General features: G+C 40.5%; 1 protein-coding gene across 4 annotated transcripts in view; it reads right to left on the bottom strand.

The window, feature by feature from the left end:
* Window positions 1-962: 962 nt before the first annotated feature.
* The window catches only part of CHD1 (chromodomain helicase DNA binding protein 1), a 49,034-nt gene continuing 29,597 nt past the window's right edge, over window positions 963-20,399 (bottom strand). The window contains exons 17-37 of one of the 4 annotated variants that reach the window (XM_035099672.2): window positions 20,077-20,229; window positions 19,893-19,964; window positions 19,392-19,541; window positions 17,951-18,099; window positions 17,256-17,352; window positions 17,075-17,170; window positions 15,867-16,043; window positions 15,570-15,730; window positions 14,576-14,617; window positions 13,307-13,437; window positions 12,178-12,316; window positions 11,370-11,520; window positions 10,207-10,329; window positions 9,983-10,120; window positions 9,050-9,307; window positions 8,500-8,640; window positions 7,689-7,867; window positions 6,655-6,751; window positions 6,442-6,496; window positions 5,184-5,397; window positions 963-4,442 (exon numbers count right to left, since the gene is read on the bottom strand). In XM_035099672.2, coding sequence (XP_034955563.2) covers window positions 4,100-4,442; window positions 5,184-5,397; window positions 6,442-6,496; window positions 6,655-6,751; window positions 7,689-7,867; window positions 8,500-8,640; window positions 9,050-9,307; window positions 9,983-10,120; window positions 10,207-10,329; window positions 11,370-11,520; window positions 12,178-12,316; window positions 13,307-13,437; window positions 14,576-14,617; window positions 15,570-15,730; window positions 15,867-16,043; window positions 17,075-17,170; window positions 17,256-17,352; window positions 17,951-18,099; window positions 19,392-19,541; window positions 19,893-19,964; window positions 20,077-20,229 — 3,066 coding nt within the window. In that variant the 3' untranslated portion in view covers window positions 963-4,099. Of the gene's footprint in view, window positions 4,443-5,183; window positions 5,398-6,441; window positions 6,500-6,654; window positions 6,752-7,688; window positions 7,868-8,499; window positions 8,641-9,049; window positions 9,308-9,982; window positions 10,121-10,206; window positions 10,330-11,369; window positions 11,521-12,177; window positions 12,317-13,306; window positions 13,438-14,575; window positions 14,618-15,569; window positions 15,731-15,866; window positions 16,044-17,074; window positions 17,171-17,255; window positions 17,353-17,950; window positions 18,100-19,391; window positions 19,542-19,892; window positions 19,965-20,076; window positions 20,230-20,399 lie in introns of all 4 variants that reach the window. The other 3 variants (XM_035099670.2, XM_035099673.2, XM_035099671.2) reach the window with 3 other exon arrangements.

Raw genomic sequence — 20,399 nt, 5'->3', positions numbered from 1 at the left:
CTGACCATCAGGTCTAGTTGTGTCTGACTCGGGTTGCGGCGCTCATCTCGCTCTATAGGCCGAGGGAGCCGGCGTTTGTCTGCAGACAGCTTGCAGGTCATGTGGCCAGCATGACAAAGCTGCTTCGGGCGAACCAGAGCAGCGCACGGAAACGCCGTTTACCTTCCCGCCGGAGCGGTCCCTATTTACCTACTTGCACTTTGATGTGCTTTCGAACTGCTAGGTGGGCAGGAGCTGGGACTGAGCAACGGGAGCTCACCCCATTGCAGGGATTCGAACCGCCGACCTTCTGATCAGCAAGCCCTAGACTCTGTGGTTTAACCCACAGCGCCACCTGGATCTTGCACATACTATACTGCAAAGAAGAATGGCTGAAATGAAAGGGCAGTGGCAGCAAACAGCCTTTTTATGTGATTGTTCATTGACAAAACTCTTATTTGCGCGAAGGACAAAATGAGCTTTACCTTTAGACTGCTTCAGCTAGGTCTACAGAAGGCCTCTCTACATGTGCAGAGAATTGCAGAGAGAACATGGGATCGAGGCAAGAAAACCTGCAATTTGGGCTTTCCCCATGCTCTCCCTAGACTGTGCGAACAGAATAGGATTTAGCTCCCCCGTTAGGTGATGAGCAGATTTCTTGATGGATTCCCACAGGGATGGGGTTGACTGTAAGAATTAAGATGCTGGACTAGATAGGCCATAGGTCGGCAACGTCCGGCCCACAGAGGCCATTTATCTGGCCCACGGACCGCCCGTGAACCGAGCCGCCCGCTCTGCAAGTCCCCCGCCCGCTGCGCTAAACTGGCGCGGTGCAGTGACTCGCCGAGCGGCACCAGAAATTGCATCTGTGCAGCCGCAGAAGCGATTTCTGGCGCTGCGGACATTTTGAACATGGGCAGCACGGGCGCTGGAAATCGCTTCTGCACATGTCCGGCCCACGGCCGAAAAACGTTGCCGACGCCTGAGATAGGCCATTGGTTCTAAAACATTTGTAGCAATTCAGATCATTTCCCCAACGTCCATTTATAGTTCGATGTAATGCATGCTTTAACACATCTGTGACTCCTGTTGTTTTTGACTCTGTCCAACTGCATTCTGCTCAGCAAGAACATTGGATTCCTTCACATTCTTAAAGATCGCAAGATCTCCCGGGGAATCTCCAATTTCACTTTGCAATAATCACAGCGCTACCATCCAAAGTTTGCATTGTTGCCAAATCATAACAACCAGCTTTTTGGCTCGGACTCCCAGAGCAACGTAAGAATTTAAAATCAACAAAATTATGAAAACAAGTAGAAAAATTATGAAAACAAGTAGAAAAGTCTTTAAAGGTTTAGGCAAATAAAATGCTCTTCCCCCAGCATTTCAAAGATGGCAAGCCACAGCTTAACTGCCCTATCACTACCGCCACCTGCTGTTCTGCTTGTGACACTACAAGCAAGTTAGCCTGGGCTAGTTTCATCCATTCTCCCAAGAGATGGAGAATTCTTGGTACCATCCGACAAACCCTCCTGCAGCCAATTCCTTGTGTAACTGCTCGCCTTCAGTGAACTCCCCAAACATCCTGTCCTCTCCATTCAAGGAGTATAGATAAAATTGACTTCAAAATTACGCACCTCAGTTGGTTTTATGCTTTTCTTTGTAGCTTTTCTTTGTTCATGGTTTCACTTGGAATAAATCATTTCGATATCCCGGTCCCCCCCCGTCAGGTTGCTGAATCTGTGACTGAATCGGTGCTGAATTTACCAAAGTTCACCTGTTGCCAACACAATCATGGCTCATCAAACTGCAGGTCAGTGAAAAACAGCGGCTTGCAAGAACCTGTGAATCCAAGACGTAGGAATTTTGAGTCTGAATAAGTCAAGATTTGCCCATTAGTCTCAGCTAATGACAAATATTTTCAGGCTTTAAGCACTCAAGAAATTCCATCCATCTCATCAGCAGTGGCTGAGGAACTGAATGAGGCGACTCCCTCACTAAATCAGCAGTTAAATTAAAATGCATCAGCAGTAGAAGAAGCCAAACCCCTTCAGTAGCTTGACGGAACATTCTGAATCCAGTTTGCTGCATACACATACTCCATGTGCATTAAAACACAGGGACAACTGAGGATGGTATGTCATCTTATATTCACTATATAGCTGGCACAGCACCCCTGCTAAACCCTTCATACAGCATTTCTCAACTTCATGAGCTTCTAGTGTCACTCTTACTCCTATTTCACAAGCATGAACTTGAAAGGGCCCAAGACTATTCAGTATATTCATAATTCAGCAAGGATGTAAACACAAGCCGTCCAGAACAAAACTCAAAATACTCATCTGCCAGGACTTGGTCACTGTCTTCCAGAATTAGAAGCAGGGAACCCCCCCCCCCCGCCTCTTTGCTTGAGTCTCCATATTTATAGCATAGTAGTGAAACATCTGGGGTGTAGTCTTCTTCTTGCTCCGGTAAGTTAATTCTGGAACGTGCCTGTTCCATAATGGTAAGCATCCATGTCATCTGGGACCATATGCATACAGGAAGCAGCGTGCAGATAACAGTTCCTTGGCCTGATCCAGTATTTGGGGGCTGTGCACAAGTGGTTGTTTTAACCCTTGAATGTTTTTTTTAAAGAAAGCCACACACAGCCCTAGCTGCTACACCCCCTTTGGTTGAATTAGTGCCCTAATTTAATTCTTTAAACTGAAACATTTAGAATTAAAATTATGGATAATCGAAAAAACCTTTCCATGCAAGCTGAACTGTAGCAATGAACAGAGCCCTGAAAACAGCACCCAAGAAATTGCCCAGTTCAAAAGGCAGTAAGCGAAATTACTCACTTCCGTAGTGCTTTAGAAGATTACTACTATGGTGACTACATATGCTTTTAAATATTCAGTTGACCTTTAAGTAGCATGAATACAGTAAAATTGCTGTATCAAACCAGAAAGCATATTTATAAATTGATACCGAGGGTAAAGTAAAAACATCAGCTAGGGTCCTCTGATTCAGCATACATTTCAAAGTTGAATTTTGGTACTGAACAAGTTGTCAATCTCAGTCCTTGGGGAACAGCAGAAATAGAAATCTAAAGGAACTATGTACTGCTTAGTCTTGCTAAAATGAATTATCTCAAACTAATTGAAATTGTGATGGCCAATGTTTAAACATTAATTGAAATGACTATGCATGTGCAATCTTCAAATCCATGCTCACTTAGTGAGATTTGTTTATGTTATAAAAACAAAATCCAAGCATCACTCGAAGTTCTCACAGTACAACATCAAAGAAGCAGAATCTTAGTTTTTTAAAGGCGAACCAATAATTTAAATAAAATATCTTATTATATAGCTATGGTAAAGAGGTTACTTTTTCTCAGTTTTAGTCTGAACAATGACTCCGCATCAGATATTTTATTTTAGAAATTAATATTTTTTCACATTTGAGGAAGGTAGGCCAAGTCTGAACGGAAATGTCTGGGGGGAGGAGGAGGAGCTTAATTAATTAATTTACAATAATTTACAGCCATTTTGCAAAAGGGCATTACAACTGATCAAACTGGGGAACATGTGGCTATTTTACAATTGTAGGTACAGAATTTAAATATTCAAGCTTGTGATGAAAAAGCGGCAAGGTGGTCGCAGTGTACAATGTAAACAAGTAGCTTTGGAAAGTGAACAGAGTCCTTGAATCTTTATTTTTTTTAAAAAAAACAACCTCTTGATTCTTTCCTGAAATATGATCACAGGTCAACATGTAAATGCTCATCTAAAAACATAATTTAAATTGTGTTCAAAATAAAACCACTTCGATGAGGAGGAGTTCAGATTAAGATCCAGTCTGAGTGGGGCAGTGTTGAGGTCCCTGTAAAAAGTAAACATATTTTCTTTAAAAAAATGCACTACAACATTTGTAGCACAGTGCAGCATTAAAACTTTAAATACAAAAATATTTTCTCTTCTGTTGGGATAATAGACCTAGCATACTGGAAAGTAGTAACAATACTGCTACTCATAGCACATACGGTCCATGTCTTTCAAGTCATGTAAGGCAATTGCTGTGTTAGTTTATTGTGTATTGGGGGGCGGGGGGAAAGTCCAGGAAATGTTAGTCTTTGCTATGTCTTCCGGCTACTCCACATGTGTTCCGGTGTACTTTTGTGATCTGATGAATGTTCAAAAGGAGATCTGTGCCCTAAGGGAGATCTGGAGTCATAAGCTCTCTGATCTAATGGTGACCTAGGACCGCTGCTGGAAGCTCTGTGGTCCATTTGCCAGTCCGAGTGATACCTATAGTCCCTCGAAGATTTATGATGGCTGTAGTCTGAACTGGATCGATGGTCTAAGTGTATCCGATGATCTGAGTGTGACCGACTGTCTTTTAAGCTTCCTTCCAGACTGGACCTGTGATCTCTGTTCCTATGGTCATCTAGCTTTCTGTGCTTTCCATCACTGTAGTATCTGAAACACAAAATAAATACCAGTAGAAGCTATTTTAAAAGAGTAGGCCTTGTAGAAATGCAACAGGATTTTTAAACACACACACTCATTCGTCTAAGAACAAAACAATAAAAGATTCCTGAAAACTAAGGGGGGAAACCAAATGATTCTAGCATCCTGGTGTGCTCTGTGGTGTGGACAGGATAGCACAGCACAGCATAGCACTGCATCACTTTTCTCTCTCAGCAATGCAACCATGAACCAAACTACAGGTGACATTAAACTTTCCCCTGCACCGGACCATTTGAAAACTGCTATGGGTGCCAACGGACCTTTTAATGTTATATCTGCCTTTTGTTGAAATTGTAATGTACTATGTATGACATTTATTCGTATTTTTACAGACATGCCAGAGACCGCCTGAATGAAGCTTGCAGACCACAGTTTGGGGGCCCTTGCATGAAACAGATCTTTGCATCTAATTTGCTGATATTTTAAAATGCAAACTGCATCAGTTGTGGAGTTTGCACACCAACAAACTACAGCCCTATCAACACTCCTGGCCACCCCTTTCCCCAAATATAAAACAAAAAATAGCAGATGCATTCAGACATGTATCATCATCATACATGGTTTTGCCCTACACACAGCCAACAGTTTCTGAGCAAAGAGTCCTAATCATCTCATTAGTGAGAAATATTGAAAAAGAATTATGAAGTAATTGGGAAAACAGGGTTCCTTGGATGTCTGTCATGAACTCACCTGCTATCCTGTTTATAGTGATCCCAATCTCTATGATCTTTTCCATTGCTGAAGGTGGAATAAGGCCTTTTCCTAGAGTCACTTTTCTTGTAGGTATCACTGTGAAGTCTGTCTTTGTGATGATCGTGATATTGTGATAAGTGTCTGTCAGAGGAATAGCTGTCTCTGCTACTATCGTCATGATTCGTATTCTCTTTTAGGCGTTCCACATCTGCTTAAATGAAAGTGCAGAGATTTGTTTAGCTGTAAACAGGCAACATAAATTACCAGCTGAATGTTTTTGAGACCAGCAAATGGGCTGAAAAAGTGAAGAACTAAAGAAATGTATTTAAACAATCCATTTAACAACATTTAAACAGAAGGATTTTGCTTTCCCCACACATTCTAAGCCTGATTCAAAAGCCCTGAAACTTGCAGCCTGATCCTTAACACCCTTAGTTGGAAGGAAGTCTCACCAATTCCCAATGTTATCATGGCTGGCTGTAATAAACTGAAATTCATAATGAGAACTACCAATTTGCATGCATTTTAATGATTTGAGTAAATTGCAGGCTAATCTCAAGACTTGGTGCTCAAACAAATAATTTATACATGCCAACTGAGACAGCAGTACATCACTACACATTGATATGATGCTAGCTTCACTCACATACACATATGTTTAGGCAGCTCTCAGCCCCTCAGGCTTCATTCAGAGAACATGCCTGACTTTCAGGGACTACTCCTTTCCCCTCAGTCCTCCCTCCCCTCCAGTCCCCAATTCTTTGGGTGGGGTGGCTTGGAGAGCTGCTGGGGTGAGGAGTGGGGAAGTCAGTTTCTAGCAGCTCCATACAATTTTCTCTACATCAAACCTACTACAGTGGAAGCTTGGTTTATGAACACCTCGGTTTACGAATTTTCGGTTTACGAGCGCCACGGACCCATCTGGAACGGATTAATTTACTTTCCATTACTTTCGATGGGAAAGTTCGCTTCAGTTTATGAACGCTTCAGTTTATGAACAGACTTCCGGAACCAATTACACCCATGCTTCAGGTTAAGTACACTTTCAGGTTGAGTACTCCACGGACCGTCTGGAACAGATTAATCCACTTTCCATTACTTTCGATGGGAAAGTCCGCTTCAGTTTTATGAACGTTCAGTTTATGAACTGACTTCCAGAACCAATTGTGTTCGTAAACCGAGGTACCACTGTATATAGAACAGGAACTATTGGTTTATTGTATAAAATTTAGCATCCCAATGCTGAGGTTCTTACCTGGATTTCTAATCAAAGGTGTATTCACACTGCTGCTGATATTCTGGTCATTGTGCTGCTGGGGGGGAAAAATAAGGAAAAATTTTATTACCAAATTAAACCAAAAGAATAGAGTTCCAACTATGTCTCACTTGCATGAAGTACTAATACCAATGTTAGAATAACACAGCTAAAAGCTTTTTTGTTCTGTACTACCTGGCAGTCTATTAATACCTGTGTTTCTTGGCGTTTTTTAATTGCATGTTTGTACAATTTGTGTAGCTTTCTGGCATCAAATTCTGTAAACTTGGAAACAAAAATCCACAGGTTTCTAGAATTGGAGAGAAAAAGGAAGTGGTTTAGTTTTCTAAAAGATCATTAGCAGGTCACGTTCCTGGTTCTACAGTACATTGTTTTACTTGTACGGCACTATCACAGTTATTGCTTTTACTATTATGGAATGAATTGCATCATATATATATATATATATATATATATATATATATATATATATAAACAGTATATATAAATCTGCACAGCAAAGTACACCTCAAGCAAGTCAGAGATATAACAGAATTGAGCTTCCATCTAGTGGTTAGTATACATACTGCACTATGATACAGCAACTATGTAGTTCTGTTGCTTCACATAACTTTAAATTAAAATACAATTCAGCTGTCATCTTGCAATCTGTAAATGGGCTGAACACATTTTCTGCAATCCATATTTACTACTTTTCCCTCCATGTGGCCATAAAGAGTAGGCAATTAAAAATAAAGTGCCTAGGTATTAAAAAAGCTAGCTAGGCAGCAAACCATACTGCTTTTCCAGTATTGAACCTATTCAGGGGCATTTGTACACACAAGCGTTTTCAGAAGACAATTTTTCTGGATCTCTTCTCTCCGGTAACTGCAGGAGTTTCAAATGTGTGAAACTATGCTGAACCTTCTTAATAGGTTTCATTAATTTGTAAATTAAAGATGCTATTAGGAATCTCTATGACAGCCTCTGGCACTCCTTCCCCACCTCCACCATCATAATTACAAAGGCTGCTTTTCACCTCACAGAGAGAGAAGTGGCTGGTCCTGATCAAAGAAATGGCTGGCAAAAGGTTAAGCAGCCCCCCCCCCCCTCATGATATCACAACACCTCCAAGTGCCTTTCCATAAGTTGGGAAATAGATTTTTTTGCAAAATAGAGGTTTTGCCCATAGGTGCTAACAGGGGCACTTAAAAGACACATTTTTCCCTACCTCAAAGATTACTTACTTTCGCCACTGCTTTATTTGTTCAGGATTTGTGTACTCTTTTAGACACTCCGTAATATGATCTCCAATTTTGATAAGACACTGTCTAGTATGTTCCAGTTGTTCCCTTTCTGAAAGTCCTTTCTCTGGTCTATCCAGCTGTTTCAATGCTGCTTTGACAGGCCTCATTCGTTCTTTACACTGTAAAAATAAAGAAATATCCAGAGACCTGACATTCTATCAACATAACGTGACATTTATAGGCACTAGACATCTATAATATGAAGATTCTGCCCACCACTCTTGCTTTTACTGTGTTTTCTCAGAAAATGCAATTTATCCCCAATTTAGCCTTCGGGTAGTGGCGCCCACTCTGTAGACCGCCCTCCCATCAGAGGTTAAGGAGATAAATAACTATTCAACTTTTAGAAAACATCTGAAGGCAGCCTTGTATAGAGAAGTTTTGAATGTTTGAGGTTTTATAATGCTTTTGTATTTGTTGGAAGCTGCCCAGAGTGGCTGGGGCAACATTGATGGATGGGCGAGGTACAAATAATATTTAAATTTTGTATGGAGCATCAAACTTAATAATCCATATAAACATATAAAGCATCATTTAAAACTTTTTAAAGACAGTTTGCAGAGTACAAACTCATCAACATTTAATACTGTTGTTAAGCAGGGATGGCCATTATCTTTCAGGAGCCATATTTAACTGGCGGCCTAATGAACGCTTTTTCTGCTAACAGCGAATCACATGCCTCATGCTAATTAGTATGACCAAAGGACAAAATATTCTTAAGCGTTGACTGTTAGAAATGAAGAAGTCTTACAATACTGAATGTCTTCTGATCCAGTTCTTCAGATTCTTCAGATATAGGAACTGGCTCACTACTTGCTGTTATATGAACAGGTGTGTCTGCCGAAGGAGATTTCTTGCTTTTGTCTTTGCTTTCAGATTTGGACTCATTCATCTAGAAAATAAGAGATTCAAAATTTCTGAAATGATGCGCTGAATATTCACTTCATAAAAATAACATATACTGTACTGCTTGATTGCAAAAAACCCCAAAACCACCATCGAAGTAGAGTGATGTACATTAAGGCAAAGCAGCATTTCACACATAACATATATAGACTGGGTACACAATGATGTTACTAGAGAGCAAAATGAAGCATACAAGGCTTTTCCCTTCCTTTTGAGAGCTTAGTCACAATCCATGTGAAGAATACAGGAGAGCAAGGATTGGGCAGTTCCACCTGGTTCTGACTTTGCATCAGGCCTACCTCCCCTTCAGACCCCACCCCTGCGGGAGAGGAACTAAAAACACAGCATGCTTATTATGGGCACAAGGTGCTCTAATACGGCTCCAACTTAATCACCTTCTCTTCTTTTACTTCTTTCTCTCTCTGCATGTACTCTTTTGCTTTACTTTCCTTCTTCTCTTTTGCATCTTTTTCCCTGAATTCTTTTTTGTCCTCTTTTTCTTTTCTCTCCCTTTTCAGCTCCCTCTTGTTTTCCTTGGCCTCTCTTTTGTCATCAGCCTCCTTCTTCAGGACAATATCTGCATCAGATTTTTCTTCATTTTCTTTTTCTACTTTTATCTTTTTGCTTGGATGTTTTACTGCAGCCATTTCATCCTGGAACAAACAAGCATGTACATCAAAATGCTAATTTAAGAAGTTCACATATAAATATTAGAATCATTTAGTACTTAGTCATTTCTTTTGGTTCTATTGCCAAACTTTTGTTTGCCACAGCTGCTCCTTTTCCACCTACACATTCAATGGAGCAGAGGTAGATGGGGAAAAGACCTTAAGCAGACTGGTGCACCCACTTCCAATTTAAATTCAATGTTCAGTTTGTTCCACTTACTGTCGGTCTCCCATGGAGAGCTTAGAAACTCTCTGCCTCATGCGGGAGGCAAGGCCCACTCGGCTCCAGAAAGGTGGGGGTGGTTGTGGGGTGGGGGTTCTGGGGTTGTTCTGGCTATGCACAGTTTTAGCTGTACGCTCAATCCCTGGAACCTAATTACCATGCAAGTTGCACGTTGTCTGTCATTTGTCCAATCAATTATACTCTGGCCATATTGTTGCTATTGGTTCACGTCAAGAGAGGCAAGTTCACTAGAGGGGTGAAATGTCATCTGAATTTGTTGTGGTCTGAGGATAGCCACTAATTTCTCCACTACAGCCCCCTGGCTGAAATATGGGGGCTATCTGAATGATAAAACTTCAAAAAGACCAATCGAACAAATAAATCTTACGCTTAAATATTATTACTTTCTGAACAAATTCAAACTTCTAGATATTCACCTTACTATCTTCCTCTTCTTCTTCCTCAGACTTATCTGAAGGTGGTGGTGATGTATCACTCTTTGTCTCCTCCTTAATTTTTGCTGCTTTTATGGTCTTACTCTTCTTAGTTCTCATTTTCCTTCTTTTTGAGCCTCCCTGAATGTCAGAAAGTGCCATGTTAGATTATTTATTCAAGTTCAAGTAGGTGCACTTAAAAAGATAATACACAGAAAATAACTTACTGCCCCAGATAGTCTTTGTGCTTCCTTCCTTGCAAGATCCTTACTGAGTAATTTTATGAGGTAGTCCGCACGGGTCTGCAACTGTTTGGCTTGGGGTTTCTTATCTGGATCATCTGGTAGAATCTGAAAGGGCAATTTAAGATGCTTTTTCTCCAAGTACAGAGAGTTTTATCAGCTTGATGGCTAAGAAAAGATTCACTAAACTGGGAAAAGCTATCTGAATCTAGATTCTTTCTGCGTGTCTTTTTTTCTTCTTACCAAAAATGGAACACAAGAGTTCTTAAAAAGGCCTGGTTTTCACTTGATCCCTAAAGGTATCTAATGAAGGCACCAGACAAGGCTCCCTAAGGAGAAGGAGAGCATTCCACAAACAGGGAGCCACCACAGAAAAGGCCTGTTCTTCTGTTGCCACCCTCTGCACCTCTCATGGAAGAGGCACACAAAGAACAGCCTCAGCTGATGATTGCAGGGTGAGTCAGTTCATATGGAGAGGGGGTTCTTGAGGTACTGCATTCCCGAGCCATTTAAGACTTTCTCGGTAAAAACCAGCACTGGAAGCTAATCGGCAGCCAGTGCAGTTGACCCGGGATTATGGTAATATACCCAAACTGTCTTGCCCTGGTGAGCAACCTGGCTGCCAAATTCTGCACAAGCTGAAGTTTCTGAACCATCTTCAGAGGCAGCCCCACAAATAATGCATTGCAGTAATCTATCCTAGAAGTTACCAGAGCAAAGATAACAGAAGTTAGGCTATCCCTCTCCAGATAGGGGTGCAGCTGGGCCACTAGCCGAAGAGGCCACATGATCCTCAAGCAACAGCAATAGATCCCGTAGTACCCTCAAGCTACATACTCGCTCCTTCAGAGGGAGTGTAACCCCATCAAGAGCAGGCAATCTCCCATCCACCCTGTCCAGGGAAGTGCCTCAGTCTTAGCTAGTAATAAAGGAAGCCCTCTCTAAAAATTTCCAGGGATACCATGGGAAAAATAAAAATATAAAAGACTCAAGTGGGAATGCAGTGTGTGAGAAATGAGATACAACAGTCAGTCTCATCTAAATGTCTCAAAACAGAATACAGTCCACTTGGCTACCACCATAACCATCCAACCAGCAATTTTTGATCTCCTGAATAACATTACGTTCAGACAGACAGCAGGACTTACCTTGTGTGTCAAGTTGAGATCTGGGTCCATTTTGATCATTTCCCAACTACCATATCCATATTCATAGATGCCTATTAGAAGATTAGAGTCATCTTCCTTGCCCCAGTCTATATCAAAATGAGCAGCCTTAGTGTGACAAGGAACGGTGTATCTAAATAAAAAAACAATAAGTTCACAAGCTATTTGTATTACCTCTACTGGCAGCTAGATACAATATAATCATTTAAAAAGGAAGCAAAAACAGAAGTTTAATGACACTCTTCCTCTAAAGAGTTCAGTGCAGAACACATGATTCCCTCTCATTTTATTTTTACATTAGTGCTATGAGCAACAGTGACCCATGTGTGGGGCAAGCCATGGAGCTACCCTCTGGTACTGCTGCAGACTACCTGGCAGGGCTTGGGTGGGGGGACGGGACACATAGTGACAAAACTGTCAAGGCACACAGGTGAGAGTGCCATTCTGACTCTGTTGGTCTATCTGCATAGCCTTGACCTCGCCACGCCTCTGCCCAACCCCCTCCCAGGTAAGCTGCAACAATGCTGGTATCAGAAAGGGGGCTCTACCAAATAGGACACTACTTCCTGAACAGTCATGCACTCTAACCACTATATGACACTTGCTCTGCCCTTCATAGGTCTCACTCCTCAGATCTGTGCATAAGAGTGGCAAGTACAGGAAAAAGCTAGTTCAGCTGTGGCAAAAGCTGTGAACGGAGATATTCAAACTCCTGAGCAATGATGTAGTCAGAACTCCCTAGTAACATACTACCCCCCCCCAACATCAAAATAAAGCAAATGTAACAAACCTCTTCCTTTCCTCTGGATCGGAAGGAATGGATCTATGCAACGGTTCCAGCTCTTCTTCATGTGAGATGACTAGTTTTGCATTTACCTGCACTCCCGATATTCGGAACGTAGGGCCTTTAACTTTTCCAAGTCTGCCCCCTTTCAAATAAGAATATAAAACAGGTAAATGTTAGATCAGTTTTATGCATCACTATTCCAAAATGTGAAGGAACAAGATGCCCTTTAAACATGAGGTCACTAGAAGGAAGAGGTAATCAATACAAATGTGCTTCAAGGACATGAACCAACAATGTGCCAGATAGAAAAAAAGCAACAAGGAGTGCTGCTGACATGGACTAACAGCTTCAGGTCAAGTGAAGAATATGGCCTCATTTATACCTCACAAATCTACGTAAATCTTATCACAAAGTAACTTAAACCATTAATTGGTAACATCCAGCTTTTGTGCTTCACCCAGAAAGACAGGAAGGGTTGGGGGGGGGGGAAGCAAGACAGGCTCTAGTTTTTAAAGTGCTTATGAAAACAGGCTGATTCAGAAACAGTTCAGGGACAGAAGGATCTTGCTCTCTACTCTGCAACCTAATGGAATGGTTGCTGACAGCCAAAAGCAGTATATCTTTTGGCTAAGATCAAGTGTAGAAATATACAGTAACAATACCAAGCACAAGCCATTACAGTGAAATGAAAGCTCTTGAGCAAATTGTCTACCCCAACCCTTTTCATATTAGGGTCACTTCACATGTTTTCTGTCTGTGTCCTCAGGAATGGAGGTTTTTAATGTTTGAGGCTTTATTCTGTTTTTAGTGTTCTGGTGGGAGATGCCCAGAGTGGCTGGGGAAACCCAGCCAGATGGGCCAGGTATAAATAATAATTTTTTAAATTATCTTTTATTATTACAGTTATGAGTACAGCTGGTTTGGGACTAGGAAGAAGCACCATTACAATCATGGGAACTACTGCTAATCCCATATCCCTGATCACAGGCTGTGTCTGTCCACTCAGGAACATGGCCAAGGAAGGTTGGGACTGCTTGTGTGGGTAGAAAAAGAAGTGTCACAGGAGCTCACTTCTTTAGTTCTTGGCATGGGTTATAAAGCAATCTCTCCCTCCACCCCCTGGAAGCTGTACCTGCTCTTTCTTGTGCAGATGAGATGTCCTTTAAAGCCTTGATACATCCATTATGTACCAGCTCTCCAAGCCGTCTGAGGTCTGTCTCAGATTTATCGACTAATTCGGCATCTCTTGCTATGGCATCTAACCTGCAACAGAGCAGAAGTATCATAGCTCAGTAAGTATCAGTAAGTGAGAAATGAAAAACAGAATATACATTAATGCTAGATATTTATACAACCTTCTTAATGAGGAAATTCAAGACGTCAACCCTCCCCAATACAGTGGTACCTCTACTTACGAAGAACTCTACTTACGAATGTTTCTACTTACGAACAGAGCTCCGTCCGCCATCTTGGATGCAGTTTAGTTAAGATTTTTTCTACTTATGAATTTTTTCTCCCAATGCATTCCTATGGGATTCGACTTACAATTTTTTTCGACTTAAATTCGTAAGTAGAGGTACCACTGTAGCCTCTTGTAGTATAGCACTCCCTGGTGGTCACAGCAGGCAATGGATGCATTATTAAAAAAAATAAATACCTGTTCTACCCTAGCCTCCTCAGGTGCTCTAAAACGGCACACTCAGTATTTGGTCACTCAGCATACTGCACCGGCAAATTCCTTATCCATTGTTCTGGCAGCGGCTGACCTCCCCTCAGCAATATGAGTAGATTCCTCCCACCCCAAGCTTCTAACACACCCAGTGGGAGCCCGCTGCTAATTTCAGAGAAAGAGGGTTTGATTATACATAGTCCCTTGCTAAGTGGGTAATGTAAATTAGCTGTACGACAATTTTTCTTTCTTTCTAAAACACACACACACAAACACCTGCTCTCTGTGTGTTAGAAAAATAACACGTTCGTGAACATCTCAGGTGTGAATTATGCTTCTGACTTTGCTTGCTGCCTCTTCCATCTTTGGAGTGCAAGTCTCCTGTTATGTCCAAACATGGTGACTATGGTCAACAAGCTCAGAACAAGCCAAGGTCTTCAGCCAACTTCAAACCAAGAAATAGGTTTCCTGATTTATCATGGGGGGGGGGGGTGCCAAGCAGAAAGAAGATGGCATGGTTTGAGGCAAGGCTTGTACTAAGCTATGTTATGTTTGTTTGAACCACATCACTCAGTTTACTGACTCCCCCCCAAAATAGCAAAACCACCTTATCTGTGCTCCTTGAACATGCAAGGAGCAGTATCAAAGCTGCTTTTGGCCCTTTAAAAATGCAGTGCAAGAATACTTCATTATAATTTTAAAAGTTCCCAGCTGCTAGGTAGGCAAGCTTACCTTTCAAGAGGTCCCCCAAATTTCTTGTAACTCTTGATAAACCTTTTTTTGTAAAAACAAAAAGCGATATGTTAAGTATGTGGTCTTTATATCATATCTTTTTCAAGATAAATCAGTAAAATATGCATGCAAGAAAAATACACTAGGTGAAGTTAAGAAGGGAAAATATTTGGCAACTTCAGTGAATAAAGGCAACCTATACAGTATAGGATATTCTACTGAAGTTAGCGTGCCCATAAAGAATCTTTATGAGAGAATATAATGTGTAAATACAAAGCTAAGTTTCAAAATTCTTTTTAAAAATGTGTACTATCTTCCACAATAATACAAAAAGGTCTCGATCCTATATGCATTTACTCAGATGTAGGTCCCACTGAACTTTTGTGGCTCCCTCCTATATAAATTGGTATGGGATTGAAACCAAAGTCACTCCAGAAACCGTTGTTTTAGGTTGCCAAAATATGGCAATGGAGAATAAGAATACATTTTAAATTATGAAAGTAACCAGATTCATGTTGACTACTTTTAAGTGTCTAATCTGTCAAAATAGATACTATTAAATACTATTAAATATTAAATACTATTAAATATTTCCATACACCACCAGATGCCATGCAGAGAGAAAGAGATGCTACCTTCTCTATACTGAAATGCCATTATAGATTATATAAATATTAATTTATTTCAATCCAAAATCCATACTATTTGGCAATACAAGCAAAAGGAAATAATTTTATTTTCTTTCTAAAATGGCTTGTAGAACTTTAATTGGGGTGGGGAAGATGCAGGTACTGCGATATGAACCCAAAATTCTGTAAATGTAACCACTCTATCTGAATTTAAACAAATATGTACCCTCAATTTAACAGCTTAATAGAAATGTGTGAAACGGTATTTATCAAAGTAATTGTAACATACAAACATTTCAAGCTTCCAATGAAGAATTTTCCTATTACTTGCCCCTTGTAGATCTTCCCCCCTCCCCATTTCTTACCGCCGAATCTCTGCATCACTAAATCCTTTAATGTTTTCCCGTGGAATAGTCCGTGGTCTTCCACGTTTTTTGGGTCGTTTTCTTTCTGAGATAGAGTCACTATCTGATCCAGAATACCTTCTGTTTCTACTACGTCTGCCTTCATTTCCATTGAAGCTGATCTGTATTTTTTAATAATAATAAAGTGCGAAATTTAAGTGTTCCATTTGTGAAGCTAAAGCAAATTTCAACACTTCAAATGTAATTTGAAATTACAAAACTCAATGAGAAGGAAAGGCTCTCAGAAGTAATCTTTACCTGTTTTGCACAGTTTCTCATTCTGGGTAGCATATAAATTTCTTCTAGTTCCTTTTGCCTTTCCTCTTCTTCCAATCTTCTCCTATGGACCTCTGGAATGATTTCTTCCCAGTTCCTTGAATTTTGTTCAGGCTCCAGTTCAATGTCATCTTCATCCATATTGGAGAAATTCGCCACCTGTTAAAATGGTAGTTTTGATAAAAGTAATTTCTCTCTCTCTCTCCAAATACAATAAACAGGGCTAACCTAAGCATCATGACTTCAATGGATCAACTCTAAGCATTACAGTGGTTAAGAACTTAATTCATTCTGGAGGTCTGTTCTTAACCTGAAACTGTTCTTAACCTGAGGTACCAATTCAGCTAATGGGGCCTCCTGCTGCCACCGCGCCGCTGGAGCACGATTTCTGTTCTCATCCTGAAGCAAAGTTCTTAACCCGAGGTACTATTTCTGGGTTAGCGGAGTCTGTAACATGAAGCGTTTGTAACCCGAGGTACCACTGTATTAATCTGGGATCCTATCCTTTGTGCACTCTTCCCCAAATGTGTTTCAGTCATCTTTTGTTTGTCTGTGTTAGAGGCCCTAGCATAAAGTTACTGAGGGCTTGCTAACTTACAGACCAATCTTACGCATGCTAATGTGGAAGTTAAGTTCCAGCGAGTCCAAATATTTACTCTCAAGTATGTTCACAGGATAGCAGCCACAGTTGTCAGATGTTTATATATTTATTTATACCTCTCCAGAAACTCAAGGAAGTTTCTAACAACAGTAATAAGCTTTCCTCTTTTCTCTCTGGAGTACATACAGGTAGGACTGTGCAGAGTTTGTCTGAGGCCCAGGGCAGGAGACTTGCTAGAATAAAGTTATAAACTCGAACAAAAAAGCAGCTGGTCTCTGGTGGGGGGCCCTTGCCAGCTTAGCTTTCCAAGGCCCGGGGCAAGTGTACCTGGCTGCCCCCTCCCCCTGCATGGGTCTGCATACAGGGAAGAGGCACAAAGAGTCTTAGTGAGCTTAAAAATATATAAACAAATCCCAACCTCAAATCTCAACCTCAAATAGGGATAGAGGTGACTACATTCTTCTGAACAGATTTTGAAAAACTGTTTCCCAAAGAAAAACTTGGAGCTTTTAACAGAAAGCATTTCTAAAACGGAGTTGTTTTTAATACTTTTTGCTTAACATAATTATGGAATGAAAAAGTATAGTACCTTAAATTGGGAAAGCAATTCATCTCCTACACTTAATGGGCCAGTTTCATTTTCCCGTGTTTCAGCCCTCTTCAAGATTTCATCTATGTCCATTTCCTGGAAAAAAATAAAAATAAAATCTTACGGGTGAAATGTTGATTTGAATAGACCAGCAAATCAAACGCAAGGATGTTAACCTTACTTGTGGTTCCTGTTCTTCACCTTCCAGTTCCTTAAAAAGTTCCTCAGCACCAAACTTTAAAATAGCTGACAGCTCCTCTTTGTTAAAAGGAGTAGAGCTAAAAATAAAGGGAACATGTTACTCTTTTACTCAGCACAAGGCACAAAAATGTATGTGTCTAAGATACTAGATGCCCACAGACAATGAGCCGACACATTGAATCACAGTAACATAAATTCAGAGTTTCTCCTAGAATTGTGTCTTGGTTCCTTAAGCTTCTTAGGTCACCGTAATCCACAGCAATAGGGAAAAGGTCAGGCAGAGGGATTCTCTTCCTTTGTTTACTGCCCTCCTTTCTTCAGCCCTCCCCCATGTTTATCTTTCCATTATTATATTTTTCAGCAGTTCTGGGTCAATTCAGTTTGGCACCTTCAGAACAGTTGCTCTAATAAGGGAGGAAGGAATCAGTCTGAAGCCATCTTCTATCATTTGAGAAGGGCAGAAAGGACTGCATGATGGGAAAGCAAGAAATATCTCAGGTGATGCCTCCATGTTAGCCTTAGGAGCCAGGAGATTTAGCCCTGGCATCCTGAGGGAAAGAAGCCGATTGGCAAGTTTTGTAACCTTGGACAAGCCAACACATTGTGAAGGATTATCTGCACATTTTTGGGAAGTTGTCTGTTAGATATGTTTACAGGTCATCCCCAAAGATATACCTAGAAGGTGCAGAACCTGTATGCAGCACAGTCTTTCCTGTAGTGTCCATTCTCTGAATGACAAGGTGATCTAAAACCATTTTCTTCTTGGCTCTTTCCAGGATATCTTCCTCTACAGATCCTTTAGTGACTAGCCGATAAATGTTTACCTATGAACAACCAAACAAAAAATAAAAATTTACGGGAATCACTAAAGTATTAGGAAATAATGTGAAGTTCTAGTCACAAATACAGTTGTACCTTGGCTCCCGAACGCCTTGGGAGTTGAACGTTCAGGCTCCCGAATGATCAAAAACCAGAAGTGAGTGTTCCGGTTTCTGAACGTTTTTTTGGAATGGATTCCGTTCGACTTCCAAGGTACGACTGTATATTAAATTTTAAATGGCATTCATATTTTTAACTCCTCTTAAATGTGTAATGTGCTTGGAGCAATTATGTGACAGTATTTTAGAGTATTTGAATGAACAGTATATTCTAACAAAACAGACATGTTTCTACCTCCAGAGGCTGCAATCCTACAAGCAGAAACCATGCAAGCCCTCAATTCTGCAGTAAGAATCCAATTCTGCTCTATTCTCTGTGGCAGCCCCTAAGTTGTAGAATTCCCTTCCCGCAGGGGTGTGTCTGGCACCTTCAATGTACAGCTTCTGGTGAACACTGAAGATGTAGCTTATTACCCTGGTTTTTACATTTGAGGTATATATTTTTTAAGATCCACCTTATTTTTGTGATTCTAAGTTGTTTTAAACTAGTGTTCATATTGTGTTTTTGTGTTGCAATCTGCCCTAGCACCTTAGGGCGAAGGGTGGGCAAAAAATAAATAAAATTTCATATGTGAGTGCTGTTGCTGCTGTGAAACCCAAATCTAGTCTCCTATGGCCTTGCTATCAGCACTTTCCCATTTTCTGAATCATCACTGCACAGATGGCAAGGAGATGTCAGGCTGATCACAGTGGTGGAACATCGCCAGAATTCCATGGCTAACCTGAAAGCTTTGTGCATAGTTTATGGGGAGCAGAGCTCCTCTGTCTCTGTGGAGATGGGAGCACACACAGTTCATTGCTGGTGGACTGCAGTCAAGGTATATGAAGTGTACTTGCACTCTTTTAAATATACTCTATCACAAACAATTATATGCTAGTACCAGTACTGTGTTTGTTGGAGTCAGGCTGCTAGTTTTGGGCACATTAAAGTTGTCTTTCTATTAAAAAGTTGAATTCTTTAGTTAATTGTAACACACACCCAACAAACAAACAAACCGCATATTGATAAAGACAAGTAAACTAACACATCCATAAAACATGACCCAGACATTCAAACTACGTCACTTGAGGGGCGGGGGGAATAAACACAGATAAACACACGTATATATGTAAACTGGATTTCATATAATTTGTTCCTGTCCCCAACCAAGTATCTAAATCAAATAGAACATAAGTACCTGTTTCTTCTGCCCAATCCTATGAGCTCTAGCCTGTGCTTGCAGATCATTCTGAGGGTTCCAGTCAGAATCAAATATAACAACAGTATCTGCAGATGCCAAGTTTATACCTAGACCTCCAGCTCTGGTAGACAGTAAAAAGCAGAAGTCCTGAAATTAAGAGAGACGGGAAGATTGAAACAAAAACTGTAAAAATATACATAACAGGAGAGTTAACCGATACATTTTGACCTTCAAAGTACGGTATACATTAAAATTGTTTTAAACTACTTAAGAATGCAATTATTCTAAAACTGCCCAAAACTGAATCAAAACTTTTGTCTCCAACACAAACCATGTTGTAAAATAAACTGCTAGCCTTAAACAAAGTACTACAGTTCCATTTTGTAACATAAAATCCTGGATTTCTGTTTATAAGATGGTAAATATTCTTTTCTTCTGCTAGAAACATAACACATTCCTTAAAAGATAAAACACAAAACAGGCAAGTGAACACACTACCTCAGAACCTTCTGCATTAAAATGGTCCAGTGCTTGTTTCCTCAGTTCTCCTTTTATTGACCCATCTAGCCTCTGGAGGGAAAAAGACCAATTAGACTAAGACTGTGCTAGTGTGTAAACAGCATGAGGCTAATAAATAAAATAAATGTGTGCACAGTGATATAATTTAATAGTACGCTCTTACCTGAAAGGGAAACTGACGATATTTCAAATATTCAGCAAGGATGTCCAGCATCCGCACCATTTGAGAAAATATAAGCACTCTGCTGCCACGTTCTCGTAAGCGAATCAGCAGCTTGTCTAAAAGAATGAGCTTCCCACTACTCCGGATTAAATTCTTGAAAGAAAACACAAGATATAAAAAAAATCAACGACTGCATGGAAGATTATGTCTGTACATTAACATTAATGCATTTTTGTGGGAACTGCCAGCAACCAAAGGTTGAAACCACAAATCAAAAATTTAAGGAAGCCTGAATATGCCTAACGCAATTAGATCTATTCCTG

The sequence above is a fragment of the Zootoca vivipara genome, chromosome 11 (assembly GCF_963506605.1).
Source record: "Zootoca vivipara chromosome 11, rZooViv1.1, whole genome shotgun sequence".
Taxonomy (NCBI): Eukaryota; Metazoa; Chordata; class Lepidosauria; order Squamata; family Lacertidae; genus Zootoca; species Zootoca vivipara.
The sequence above is the reverse complement of the archived record's forward strand: the minus strand, read 5'-3'. Positions and strand labels throughout refer to the sequence as shown.